Here is a 13,473-nt window from a genome sequence, read left to right as displayed (position 1 = left end):
CATCCATCTAAAGAACTTCATATAGCAAAGTTTGGCTGTTCTGTTCCTGCATATTTCTCTCTGAAGGGATTCCAAGATTCACTTAGATTTGGTTTGCAAAGACAACACAAAATCTGCAACAGTGTTCTGATTGTCAGCCTGTGCGGACACTGTCAAGATTTCTTGCAGTTTACTGTGGGAACAAGAGTTCTTGCACACTATAATTGGACAGGCCGCCATTGGAATTTGAACCTGGCAACGTTTAACGTTAGAACGTTATCTAGTGAGGCGAGTCTAGCAGTGTTATTGGAGGAATTAGAGGGTAGTAAATGGCATATAATAGGGCTCAGTGAGGTTAGGAGGACAAAAGAAGCATATACAGTGCTAAAAAGCGGACACGTACTGTGCTACCAGGGCTTAGCGGAGAGACAAGAACTAGGAGTCGGATTCCCGATTAATAAGAATATAGCTGGTAACATACAGGAATTATATAGCATTAACGAGAGGGTGGCAGGTCTTGTTGTGAAACTTAATAAGAGGTACAAATTGAAGGTAGTACAGGTCTACGCCCCTACATCCAGTCACGACCAGGAAGTCGAAAGCTTTTATGAAGACGTGGAATCGGCGATGGGTAAACTCAAAACAAAATACACTATACTGATGGGCGACTTCAATGCCAAGGTAGGCAAGAAGCAGGCTGGAGACAAGTCAGTGGGGGAATATGGCATAGGCTCTAGGAATAGCAGGGCAGAGTTATTAGTAGAATTTGCAGAACAGAATAATATGCGGATAATGAATACCTTCTTCCGCAAGCGGGTTAGCCGAAAGTGGACGTGGAGGAGCCCAAATGGCGAGACTAGAAATGAAATATACTTCATACTCTGCGCTAACCCTGGCATCATACAAGATGTGGACGTGCTCGGCAAGGTGCGCTGCAGTGACCTTAGGATGGTAAGGACTCGAATTAGCCTAGACTTGAGCAGCGAACGGAAGAAAATGATACATCAGAAGCCAATCAATGAGTTAGCAGTAAGAGGGAAACTAGAGGAATTCCGGATCAAGCTACAGAACAGGTATTCCGCATCAACTCAGGAAGAGGACATTAGTGTTGAAGCTATGAACGGCAATCTTATGGGCATCATTAAGGAGTGTGCAATAGAAGTCGGTGGTAACTCCGTTAGACAGGATACCAGTAAGCTATCGCAGGAGACGAAAGATCTGATCAAGAAACGCCAATGTATGAAAGCCTCTAACCCTACAGCTAGAATAGAACTGGCAGAACTTTCGAAGTTAATCAACAAGCTTAAGACAGCTGACATAAGGAACTATAATATGGATAGAATTGAACATGCTCTCAGGAACGGAGGAAGCCTAAAAGCAGTGAAGAAGAAACTAGGAATAGGCAAGAATCAGATGTGTGCGTTAAGAGACAAAGCCGGCAATATCATTACTAATATGGATGAGATAGTTCAAGTGGCTGAGGAGTTCTATAGAGATTTATACAGTACCAGTAGCACCCACGACGATAATGTGAGTGAGAAAAGTCTAGAGGAATTCGAAATCCCGCAAGTAACGCCGGAAGAAGTAAAGAACGCCTTGGGAGCTATGCAAAGGGGGAAGGCAGCTGAGGAGGATCAGGTAACAGCAGATTTGTTGAAGGATGGTGGGCACATTGTTCTAGAAAAACTGGCCACCCTGTATACACAATGCCTCATGACCTCGAGCGTACCGGAATCTTGGAAGAACGCTAACGTAATACTAATCGATAAGAAAGGGGACGTCAAAGACTTGAAAAATTATAGACCGATCAGCTCACTGTCCGTTGCCTACAAAGTATTTACTAAGGTAATCGCAAATAGAATCAGGAACACCTTAGACTTCTGTCAACCGAAGGACCAGGCAGGATTCCGTAAAGGCTACTCAACAATAGACCATGTTCACACTATCAATCAGGTGATAGAGAAATGTGCGGAATATAACCAACCTTTATATATAGCTTTCATTGAATACGAGAAAGCGTTTGATTCAGTCGAAACCTCCGCAGTCATGGAGGCAATACGGAATCGGGGTGTAGACGAGCCATATGTAAAAATACTGAAAGATATCTATAGCGGCTCCACAGCCACCGTAGTCCTCTATAAAGAAAGCACCAAAATCCCAATAAAGAAAGGCGTCGGGCAGGGAGATACGATCTCTCCAATGCTATTCACAGCGTGTTTACAGGAGGTATTCAGAGACCTGGAATGGGAAGAATTGGGGATAAAAGTTGATGGAGAATACCTTAGCAACTTGCGATTCGCTGATGATATTGCCTTGCTTAGTAACTCAGGAGACCAATTGCAATGCATGCTCACTGACCTGGGCAGGCAAAGCAGACGGGTGGGTCTAAAAATTAATGTGCAGAAAACTAAAGTAAAATTTAACAGTCTCGGAAGAGAACAGCAGTTTACGACAGGTAGCGAGGCACTGGAAGTGGTAAGGGAATACATCTACTTCGGACAGGTAGTGACCACAGATCCGGATCGTGAGACCCATATAACCAGAAGAATAAGAATGGGCTGGGGTGCGTTTGGCAGGCATTCTGAAATCGTGAACAGCAGGTTGCCACTATCCCTCAAGAGAAAAGTGTATAACAGCTGTGTCTTACCAGTACTTGCGTATAGGGCAGAAACCTGGAGGCTGACGAAAAGAGTTCTGCTTAAATTGAGGACGACGCAACGAACTATGGAAAGAAGAATGATGGGTGTAACGTTAAGGGATAAGAAAAGAGCAGATTGGGTGAGGGAACAAACGCGGGTTAATGACATCTTAGTTGAAATCAAGAAAAAGAAATGGGCATGGGCAGGACATGTAATGAGGAGGGAAAATAACGGATGGTCATTAAGAGTTACGGACTGGATTCCAAGGGAAGGGAAGCGTAGCAGGGAGCGGCAGAAGGTTAGGTGGGCGGATGAGATTAAGAAGTGTGCAGGGACAACATGGCCACAATTAGTAGGTGACCGGGTATAGTTGGAGAAGTATGGGAGAGGCCTTTGACCTGCAGTGGGCGTAACCAGGCCGATGATGATGATAATTGTGCAGAAAAAAAATTAACATGAGAAAGGTGTACATGAGAAAATGATCACAAAGTGTCTGGTAGTTAGCTGCCACGTTTCTCAAGTGATTGGAATCTTTCGCAGGGTTCGATTAACACGGCATCGATTAACACTTCAACCATCCTTCCTGCTGTGGAACTTTATGGCAGAACAATCCTACATCTTTCTGCCTTGAGGCCACCCGGTGGCCACTGCACGCGAGGCGGACTACCCCAAAATTACAGAGAATGCTAAAAAGCATTTAGTGGATTACGCTTGTGCAATAGCAAAGTGGCCGGTGCGTGTTCCGTTGTCGGACAGGTGTCGACGCTGCACTAAAGCTTCCACAGCAGCCCATCATGACGTCACAATGTCTACTAAGTGAAATAGGAAGTCATCGCACACTTGAATCGGGGATTCAATCTAGGCAAATGGGCCAAAATACCTTTAAATTCGTGACGTCACCGTGACAAGTACTGGCGCTGAAGTTTCCACGCGATATTGAAGGGAAGATGTCGATCACCTTCATCGTGATAGCAGCTACACGGTCACCCAACGCGCATTCGTCGTGCTGTCCAGAGCGCGACGGCCCATGCGTGACACGTGCACCGAGTGCTGCAGGTGACGTGATTTGCTGAGAGTGCGAGATGAGAAGGCGGCTGTGGACGTCACGTGATCTGCTGCCTTTCGGAGGCGTGGCACAGTGAAATACAATGAACGCTCGCTATAAAAAAAAGTTTACACCCTTTGGGACTTGCCCCATCAATAGTGGTCATCTGCCTTGCTTACGTTTACTCTCTTGAAAACTCGGCGCTAGCTACTTTCCTGTCGAGAATGCCGTGTAAAGCTGATAACGGGCAAGTGCGCGCAAGCCGTTCGGGACTAGGAAGTACCAGGCTCGCAGCGTTAAAGAAAGGAAATGCGGGCAAGACAGATGACGATTCTTGTTTGGGGACAAAATACAAGGCAATGGGTGTAAACTTTAGAGTGTTTGCCTTGGACTAACATGACCCCCGAGATCGGGCGACTAGTTGTTACAACGCTCGACGCCCAATCTCGGAGGTCATGTGGACAAGCGCGCGTGCCCCCCGCTGCCGGCGCTAATCATCACGCCTTGGATGCCTCGATTTCAGCCAAGGCGGTTATAAAACGACCCTTCCTTGATGCCAGCGTTGTGGGAACTAGAATCACTATAGCATGGAGTAAAGAGAAATGATTTGGAGGGAGCGCGCTTAGTCTTCACAAGCTATAACCTCTGCTGAAGCCGCTCCCTCCTCCTTTCCCGCAAGCTGTTCAGGGCATTGCGCGCTGGGGATTTTATCTTGCCGGACAATTCGTGCTCAGCAGCCCAACACCATAGCCACTGAGCAACCACGGCGGGTAATTCTGAGAAAGCATTATTTTGCTCATCAAGCCGATGTTCCCGCGATTCATGTTTTCCGAAGTGTTAACTTATTTCTACAGTAATAGCTACGTATTTTCGTGGTTTTCGTTCAACTGCCTTGGTCATTAACCATACAAGAGTGTTTTTCAGCCAAGTTCTGGAAAGTGAGACGGCGCTTTTGCACGGCTTCGCTTCACCGTGCTGCGGTAGCCACGCGTCTGCAGTGCTGGCATCTATTTAGGGCACGACTAGTTTATGACATTTTGTACATCACAGGGAGACTGCAAAACTCTGGGTACTTGCTCGCGAATTCGCGCGTACAACATACAACAGCATGTGCGCCGCCATGCACTGTGGTGTGTGCATGTTCCGCTCGTTAGCGTAGACTTTCTTTACTTCGTAATACGCTTGGAATAAAGCTGCGAGCTTCTAATAATATTCGAACTGCAATTTTAAGCATGCGGTACTTAATAGCAGCCGACTTACGTGCAGTAATCTCGTATGCTACATCCGAAGCCCCGCCAGGCTTCGCCGCCAGGTTGCGCCACTTACTGGTTTTTGAGGCTGTCTTTGCCAATTTAAAGCTAGAATTCCCGACTAAATCGCGAATAGCGCGCTGGTTTCTATCACTATAACTCATAGTCATTTCATTTCTGTCAACATATCGCAACACACTGCGGCCAGTTGTCAGTCCCTTTACATTTACCGGTAACGTCCATCGACATGTTTGTATCCGAGGCATTGTCACAGTACGACAGTACCGCATCGCGAACGTTTCCTATCCGCACGGCGCTGTTTACGCACTTCAATATGTTTTGCTGTCACAACTCGCTTAAATGCCATTAAAGCATTCTTACGTGTCACTGTTTTGATGTCACCTTCCCTAATGCGCCGTTAAAACACCACTTTTATATCCCAATTCAGACTTCTGCAGTAAAACACGCGTGTACAGAAAGGAAAACGAAGTGCTGCTCGCGAGATCGCGTGACACATGTTTTGGTCTTTGTTATGGAATAAACAGCTAATGAAGACGCGCTGCTCCGAGCTCCGTTTCTGCGCACTGACCCTCACTTTCTTCTATTCCATTCCTTTTGTTACTTAGAGGAAGGTATAGTCCAGCGTTATATTTTGTACGTAAATGTGTTATGTCGTGATTTGTTACAGTATCGCAGGTCAGTTGTACCGTGGTAACCAGCCCATCATACGAAGAAAGTCGCAGGTCGGTCCCAATAGTGCTTCGCGTTAAAGCTTGCTCAGTGTTAGCTGGGGCACACAGTGTACAAAGTGTCCCACGTAGATCTAGCTTCTCCGCCACAAGGGTTTGCATGTGGAGAAGGCAGCTTCCCCTTGCTCCGTAGCAGATATGCGAAATTCTGTGACTGCGCTTCCCCACACGTCTAGTTTGACCCACGCTAGATGGCCGGCGTCACCCTAGACGAGGAAATAAAGCAGGAACGCACGAGCTGGAGCCGCTATCGTTGCCACACGTCCTCCTCGCTCTTAGCCAGCCTGTCATGGCGGCCATCTTGTGTACGGCAACCTAACGACGTGGAAAAGCCCACTTCCAGAACTTCAACGGGTATAGCGCATTTGAAACACGGTACCGTGGCAACACTGACCGTCGTTCGAAGGATCCGAATGAAGAAACCTGAATCTGTAGGATCACCAGACAACTACCGTCCTCTACGAAGGCGCCACTTACGAAGGTTGCAACGAAGGCCGCTTCCCATTGGTTCGCCAATAATCCGGCAGGTGCATAATGCGATAACTGGCTAGTTTTATTATGCGAAGAGCAAGTGAAATACTTATAGGACATTGGAATGTACCGCAAAAGGAAAACGAGCGAAAACGTTCGCGAAGGCGGCATCGGAAAGCGACGCGATATGCGTCGTGTCGATATCGCACTATTCCGTTTCTCGGGTCCAGAATCACACGTCGACAGTGGTGACGGACCCGAGGAAGAGCACCAGGTCGGGTTTCCTGTTGAGCACGAGGAACATGAAGGGCCGGTCCACGGCCACCCTCTTGGCGACGGCGCACGCCGGCGCGGGCAAGCTGCCGCGGCTTCGCGGATCCGCCGGTTGAGCCCCGGCCTGGCTCACGTGAACGGTGGCCACGTGACGGACGCACGACACGTGAATGCCCTTGCCGGTCGCCGGAGTCAGCCGGTCCAGCCGCGCCTCCCCGGTGAACGCCTCGTGGATGCCTAGCAAGGGAAGAACCTGCGTCAGGTCGGTCACCTGCCTGCAGAGAGCGGCGGTGAATAGCTTGCGCGTCAACGTCGCGAAGAAGACGCACGTTCATTGTGACGTTAAAGCTGCTGTTTGAAACTAGCTTGCTCTTGCAGTGGCAGGAACTCGATGCCGTCTCGTCGAGTAAAAAAAAAAAGTGGAGATCTAACGCAAATATCAGAATCTATTTGGGCTAATCGCTTCCGCGAAGCCGCTACTTAAATGCTATGAAAACTCAATGGGATGCGTACAATTGTCTTTATTACCGTCCATCGTTCCAAGCACCCTTCGTGGCCGATTTCCTGGATCGGATCCCGCTAAAACAGAACATCATTCGCCTCCTTTTTTTCAGGAGCTCCGGGTGACATTGTCGGGGTTGGCCGCTGACTCCCACGGTGTCCCTCTTCTCTCCTCAGCTCCTTTATCCACCCCCTTTTCACTTAGGCGACTAAGAGTCGGGTTAATAAACGCCGAATTCATTCATTCACTTTCGTCCCATGACACGCGTAATCGCACGCAGTGTTTACGCTTACGGGCGGCACTGGTCATAACTTGAATATCATGCAATATTTATCTTTATGCGCTACACTTACACATAGGCACCGACTACGGGGGCGCTCGGGGAAGATCCCCCCCCCCCCCCACCACACACACATACAGACCTAAAGTGTCATTACCAGAGCCCTGTCACCCACATCATTTGAGGTTAATACCTTGCTGAATCATTGTTGGCATTGTTATATATATATATATATATATATATATATATATATATATATATATATATATATATATATATATATAGCTCTTATGCCATCAGTCAAACAATTAATTAATCAACCTACCTTAATTTTCCACTGGTTTGTTGGTTTCCACTAGAGGAGGGCCCGAAAGCTTACAATTCAGAGTATTACCGTAGTTCTTGCACGATGCAAGTTCTGTACATTTGTGAAGTTTTTGATACCTTTAATGTTACTAATTGTGGCCATGTTGATCCTCCAAACTTCCTAATCTCATCTGCCCACCTAACTTTCTGTCGCCCCCTGCTACGCTTCCCTTCCCTCGGAATCCAGTCGGTAACCCTTAATGACCATCGGTTATCTTCCCTCCTCATTACATGTCCTGCCCATGCCCATTTCTTTTTCTTGATTTCAACTAAGATGTCATTAACGCGCGTTTGTTCCCTCACCCAATCTGCTCTTTTCTTATCCCTTAACGTTACACCTATCATTCTTCTTTCCATAGCTCGTTGCGTCGTCCTCAATTTAAGTAGAACCCTTTTCGTAAGCCTCCAGGTTTCTGCCCCGTACGTGAGTACTGGTAAGACACAGCTGTTATACACTCTTCTCTTGAGGGATAATGGCAACCTGCTGTTCATGATCTGCGAATGCCTGCCAAACGCACCCCAGCCCATTCTTATTCTTCTGATTATTTCACTCTCATGATCTGGATCAGCAGTCACTAACTGTCCTAAGTAGATGTATTCTCTTACCACTTCCAGTGCCCCGCTACCTATCGTAAACTGCTGTTCCCTTCCAAGACTGTTAAACATTACTTTAGTTTTCTGCAGATTCATTTTTAGTCCCACCCTTCTGCTCTGCCTCTCCAGATCAGTGAGCATGCATTGCAGTTGGTCCCCTGAGTTACTAAGCAAAGCAATATCATCAGCGAAGCGCAAGTTACTAAGGTATTCTCCATTTACTCTTATCCCCAATTCTTCCCAATCCAGGTCTCTGAATACCTCCTGTAAACACGCTGTGAATAGCATTGGAGAGATCGTATCTCCCTGCCTGACGCCTTTCTTTATTGGGATTTTGTTGCTTTCTTTATGGAGGAGTACAGTGGCTGTGGAACCGCTATAGATATTTTTCAGTATTTTTACATACGGCTCGTCTACACCCTGATTCCGCAATGCCTCCATGACTGCTGAGGTTTCGACTGAATCAAACGCTTTCTCGTAATCAATGAAAGCTATATATAATGGTTGGTTATATTCCGCACATTTCTCTATCACCTGATTGATAGTGTGAATATGATCTATTGTTGAGAAGCCTTTACGGAATCCTGCCTGGTCCTTTGGTTGACGGAAGTCTAAGGTGTTCCGCATTCTATTTGCAATTACCTTAGTAAATACTTTGTAGGCAACAGACAGTAAGCTGATCGGTCTATAATTTTTCAAGTCTTTGGCGTCGCCTTTCTTATGGATTAGGATTATGTTAGCGTTCTTCCAAGATTCCGGTACGCTCGAGGTCTTGAGGCATTGTGTATACAGGGTGGCCAGTTTTTCTAGGACAATCTGCCCACCATCCTTCAGCAAATCTGCTGTTACCTGATCCTCCCCAGCTGCCTTCCCCCTTTGCATAGCTCCCAAGGCTTTCTTTACTTCTTCCGGCGTTACTTCTGGGATATCGAATTCCTCTAGATTATTCTCTCTTCCATTATCATCGTGGGTGCCACTCGTACTGTATAAATCTCTATAGAACTCCTCAGCCACTTGAACTATCTCATCCATATTAGTAATGATATTGCCGGCTTTGTCTCTTAACGCATACATCTGATTCTTGCCAATTCCTAGTTTCTTCTTCACTGCTTTTAGGCTTCCTCCGTTCCTGAGAGCTTGTTCAATTCTATCCATGTTATGCTTCCTTATGTCAGCTGTCTTACGCTTGTTGATTAACTTCGAAAGTTCTGCCAGTTCTATTCTAGCTGTAGGGTTAGAGGCTTTCATACATTGGCGTTTCTTGATCAGATCTTTCGTCTCCTGCGATAGCTTACTGGTATCCTGTCTAACGGAGTTACCACCGACTTCTATTGCACACTCCTTAATGATGCCCACAAGATTGTCGTTCATTGCTTCAACACTAAGGTCCTCTTCGTGACTTAAAGCCGAATACCTGTTCTGTAGCTTGATCTGGAATTCCTCTATTTTCCCTCTTAGCGCTAACTCATTGATCGGCTTCTTATGTACCAGTTTCTTCCGTTCCCTCCTCAGGTCTAGGCTAATCCGAGTTCTTACCATCCTGTGGTCACTGCAGCGCACCTTACCGAGCACGTCCACATCTTGTATGATGCCAGGGTTAGCGCAGAGTATGAAATCTATTTCATTTCTAGTCTCGCCGTTCGGGCTCCTCCATGTCCACTTTCGGCTATACCGCTTGCGGAAGAAGGTATTCATTATCCGCATATTATTCTGTTCTGCAAACTCTGCTAATAACTCTCCCCTGCTATTCCTAGTGCCTATGCCATATTCCCCCACTGCCTTGTCTCCAGCATGCTTCTTGCCTACCTTGGCATTGAAATCGCCCATCAGTATAGTGTATTTTGTTTTCACTCTACCCATCGCCGATTCCACGTCTTCATAGAAGCTTTCGACTTCCTGGTCATCATGACTGGATGTAGGGGCGTAGACCTGTACAACCTTCATTTTGTACCTCTTATTAAGTTTCACAACAAGACATGCCACCCTCTCGTTAATGCTATAGAATTCCTGTATGTTACCAGCTATACTCTTATTAATCAATGTTAAGCGCCCCGTGTTACTAAAAATCCGGTGTCAGCGTGCGGTGTCGGAAGTCGTTTGGCGAAAGCCGTTCCGAACCACAACCACGCAGGCCCTGCGTGTGGCGCAGAGGCGTTACTGAACTAATTGAATTCCTCAAAGTAAGATGCGTCAGAAAAACCGTAAAGTACGCCCTAACCACAACCTACAGACATAAGAACGTTTGACTGTAATTTGAATATGCCAGAAAATATAATTTTGTTAATTACGAGAAAACTCGAACATAAACCCCTTTTGCGGCGTTTCTACCATTCATAGGGCGGCGCGCTACGCCCGCTTCCTTGCAGCGCCACCATCCAGATGGCGCTCGCGTCCGCGCATCCACGGCCCGTAGTAGGGGCCGCGTTTCTACCAGACAGCTCGCCCACTCTCCTTCGGGCATAGCGTTCGCCGCTGGCGTTTCCCGGTAAACATTACGGTTACGTAAGCTGCAGTTTCCGGGGATGCGCGAGAAGCCGTCAGGTGTCTTTGAATGCCGTCGCGTTGCACTCTTAAAGGCGAAGCTTGAGCGTCCTCCAGCTTTTCTCGCTTGTCGTCTAAGATCAAGTCCACTTTCGATTACAAACCCACGTGCCTGATGCGGAACTTGGGCAGCGACAGCTCGACCTCGCCATCGTCCCTGAGTCGGTCGATGCAGCGCAGCACGAGCGTCGCGCTGAGCTTCTCCTCGAGGACGGCGAGGCCTCCAGGACCGGTGGGCAGCAGGATGACCATGCTGTTGCGCGGGTTCTCGTACGGCACCTCGACCAGCGTCGCCTCCAGCTCGGCGCAGTCGGCCGTGCGGAACGGGGCCGTGCAACGCATCGTGAGAACCCTGCGTGGGAACGCTTATAGTGAAAGGCGTGGAATAACAGCACGCGGTTAAAAACGCTCGTCTTACCGGAATCGCTTTATTCGAAATGTCGCATTGTTCGAAAACTTTCAGGTTCCCCCGTTACTGTGACTATCTTATCCGCTTTTAACGAAATGCTGCATATGACGAAATCAACATTATGTCCCGGTGACTTGGTTACAGCGGAGGTTTGTTGTACTTGTTATTAAAGGGCATCTCTTCGCGAATCTTTATTTTTTTAAATGCCAGGCCCGCTGCGAGACGACGAACACTCCGTACTTGCCACTTTTCCAGCAAATACATACGCATAAGGTTGTCGTATATACCATTGAAAAGCTTATCGACTGTAGGTCTCAAATATATATATTTATACGGTAGGATACATAGGCTTTGGAAAGAAAGGCCCAAGAATAAGCGTGAGATATGTGGTTTTTGCCAACTTTGTCTCGGTTGTGACCACATATATTTAAAAAAAAACATACCGCAGTTACAGCAATGCGACTTGTGCTGCACCTTTAAAGACATACTTATCTGTTTCCCAGACAGCCGCGTTTAGGAATGTTGTGTCTTCACTTTCGTGTTATATTACTTTTGAAGATAGCTTCATATAACATCAATATAAAACGAGCTGTAGCTACGACCTCGCGGTCTTGCCCTCGCTTCCGACATCGCTAATATGAAGCTGCACTCAAAGTTATGCGCCGTGCCCACGTAGAACAGTGGTCGCAATGCTCCACGCATCATGACGCCAGGTTTACGTATCGGTATAATCTCGAGAGATGTTGTGCCGCTGCCCACAATTGCGCCGCCCATCTCAGAAGTAATTTGTATCGGCACAGCCGTGGCATTGTTTCCTTAATTTCGCTGATGGTTAGAAATCGGCCGTGAGCACTCATGTTTCCAAGCAGCACTAATCTTAAGTTCTGGGGTGTTACTGCGTGCCGCAACCACGATCTGATCATTGAGGTACGCTGTTGCGAGGGGCTTTGTATTAATTCTGACCACCCGGGGTTCTGTAATGTGCACCCAATGCCTGGTACACAGGCGATTTTTTTTTTTTTTTTTTGCATTTCACCACCATCGAAACGCGGCCACCGCGGCCGCGATTGGCTACTGCGTCCTCTGGCTTAGTAGCGCAACGCATATAGCCACTACGCCACCGCGCGGTGGGTTAAGCCACATATGCATCTTCATCATTATTGTGACGAAAAAAAGCAAGGAATTGAGATGGGAACGTGGCCGTAACAGCCAGCGAAAAAGACTTTTTTCGAAAGAAGCGGTGGAGGGGGGGGGGATGCTGAGCATGCAGCATACAAACACAGACTATGTTTTTTAGGGGGGGGGGGGGGGAAGGGGGGGTCACGAGCCCGGTGTGCCCCCTTCTCCCCTCCTCGCTATGCAACTTAATTTTGTAACAGCACATGCAACTTTAGACGATAAAATAAAGATAGGGTAAGCAGTTCGAGCATGGCTAGGTGACGTTCTTGCATTTCACCCCCCATCGACGTGCGGCCGCCGCGGCCGGGATCGATACCATGACGACTGGGAACTCAGTAGCGTAACGCCATAGAGTGCCTCGATGTCCTCGTTACCCGCCGCTCTGTCGGCGGGCGAGGAGGAAATCGAGGCACCTTACAACGCCATAGTCACTGGGATATACGCGGTGGGCGGAAAGACGTAAATGCGGACACGATGAGTGCGCCGTCACCTGGTACCGTCTTCGTCTTCTGCCGGCATCCAGCGTAACATGCCCCTGGAGACGGCGAAGCTTTTCTTCCAGCGTCCTTCCAGACGCAGCGACGACAGCAGCACCAGGAGCGTGTCGGGTCCCACGGAACCGGGCGGAAACACCTGTTCCCGCGGCACCGAGAACGAGCTGTTGGCCCTCGCCAGGGCGTCCATGGTGAGCCGGCACTGGCGGCTCTCGTTGCGGAAGTCGCGCCTGTCCATGAAGTAGCATAGCGTGTCCTGCAGCCTGCGAGCAGGAGTTTCTTTCACGAACGCCTATTCATTCCTAATTGGAATGGCGGACAGTCCCAAATGTAGCACACGTGGTGTCGAAGAAGCGACCAAACATCTCTTGTGTTACTGCCCCCCCATACGAGACGAGTGCCCTTCAGACAGCTTTGGGGCACCGTCCTTTGACGGAGGAGAAGGTTTTAGGCCCGTGGCCGCGTGCATCTGCTATGTGCAGGGCCACAAAGTCGCTGGTGCGTTTATTGAAATGCACCGGCCTGTGGGACTGCCCGTGAGTGACTCAGCGATGAACGCTTGTGTGTGTGTAGCAGTGGACACTGTGGACTCCTTTCTTCCTTCTCCTCTTTCAGTCCCCTTTCCCCCTTCCCCAATGCAGGCTAGCCTACCAGGCTCAGCCTGATTAACGTCCCTGCCTTTCCCTTATGTCTTCTCTCTCT

At 48.1% G+C, this 13,473-nt stretch overlaps 1 protein-coding gene across 1 annotated transcript; it reads right to left on the bottom strand.

The window, feature by feature from the left end:
• Positions 1–6,228: 6,228 nt before the first annotated feature.
• On the bottom strand, positions 6,229–11,038 carry LOC126534130 (ipis-1-like). Its single transcript, XM_050181364.2, has 2 exons — positions 10,798–11,038; positions 6,229–6,677 (listed from the first exon to the last, which is right to left on the bottom strand). The coding sequence occupies exons 1-2, from the start codon at positions 11,029–11,031 to the stop codon at positions 6,366–6,368; spliced, it is 546 nt and encodes a 181-aa protein (XP_050037321.1). The 5' UTR covers positions 11,032–11,038; the 3' UTR covers positions 6,229–6,365.
• Between the last annotated feature and the right edge of the window lie 2,435 nt (positions 11,039–13,473).

This window comes from Dermacentor andersoni, chromosome 7 (assembly GCF_023375885.2).
Source record: "Dermacentor andersoni chromosome 7, qqDerAnde1_hic_scaffold, whole genome shotgun sequence".
NCBI lineage: Eukaryota > Metazoa > Arthropoda > Arachnida > Ixodida > Ixodidae > Dermacentor > Dermacentor andersoni.
Note: the sequence above shows the minus strand (reverse complement) of the source record. Positions and strands in the feature narration are given on the sequence as shown.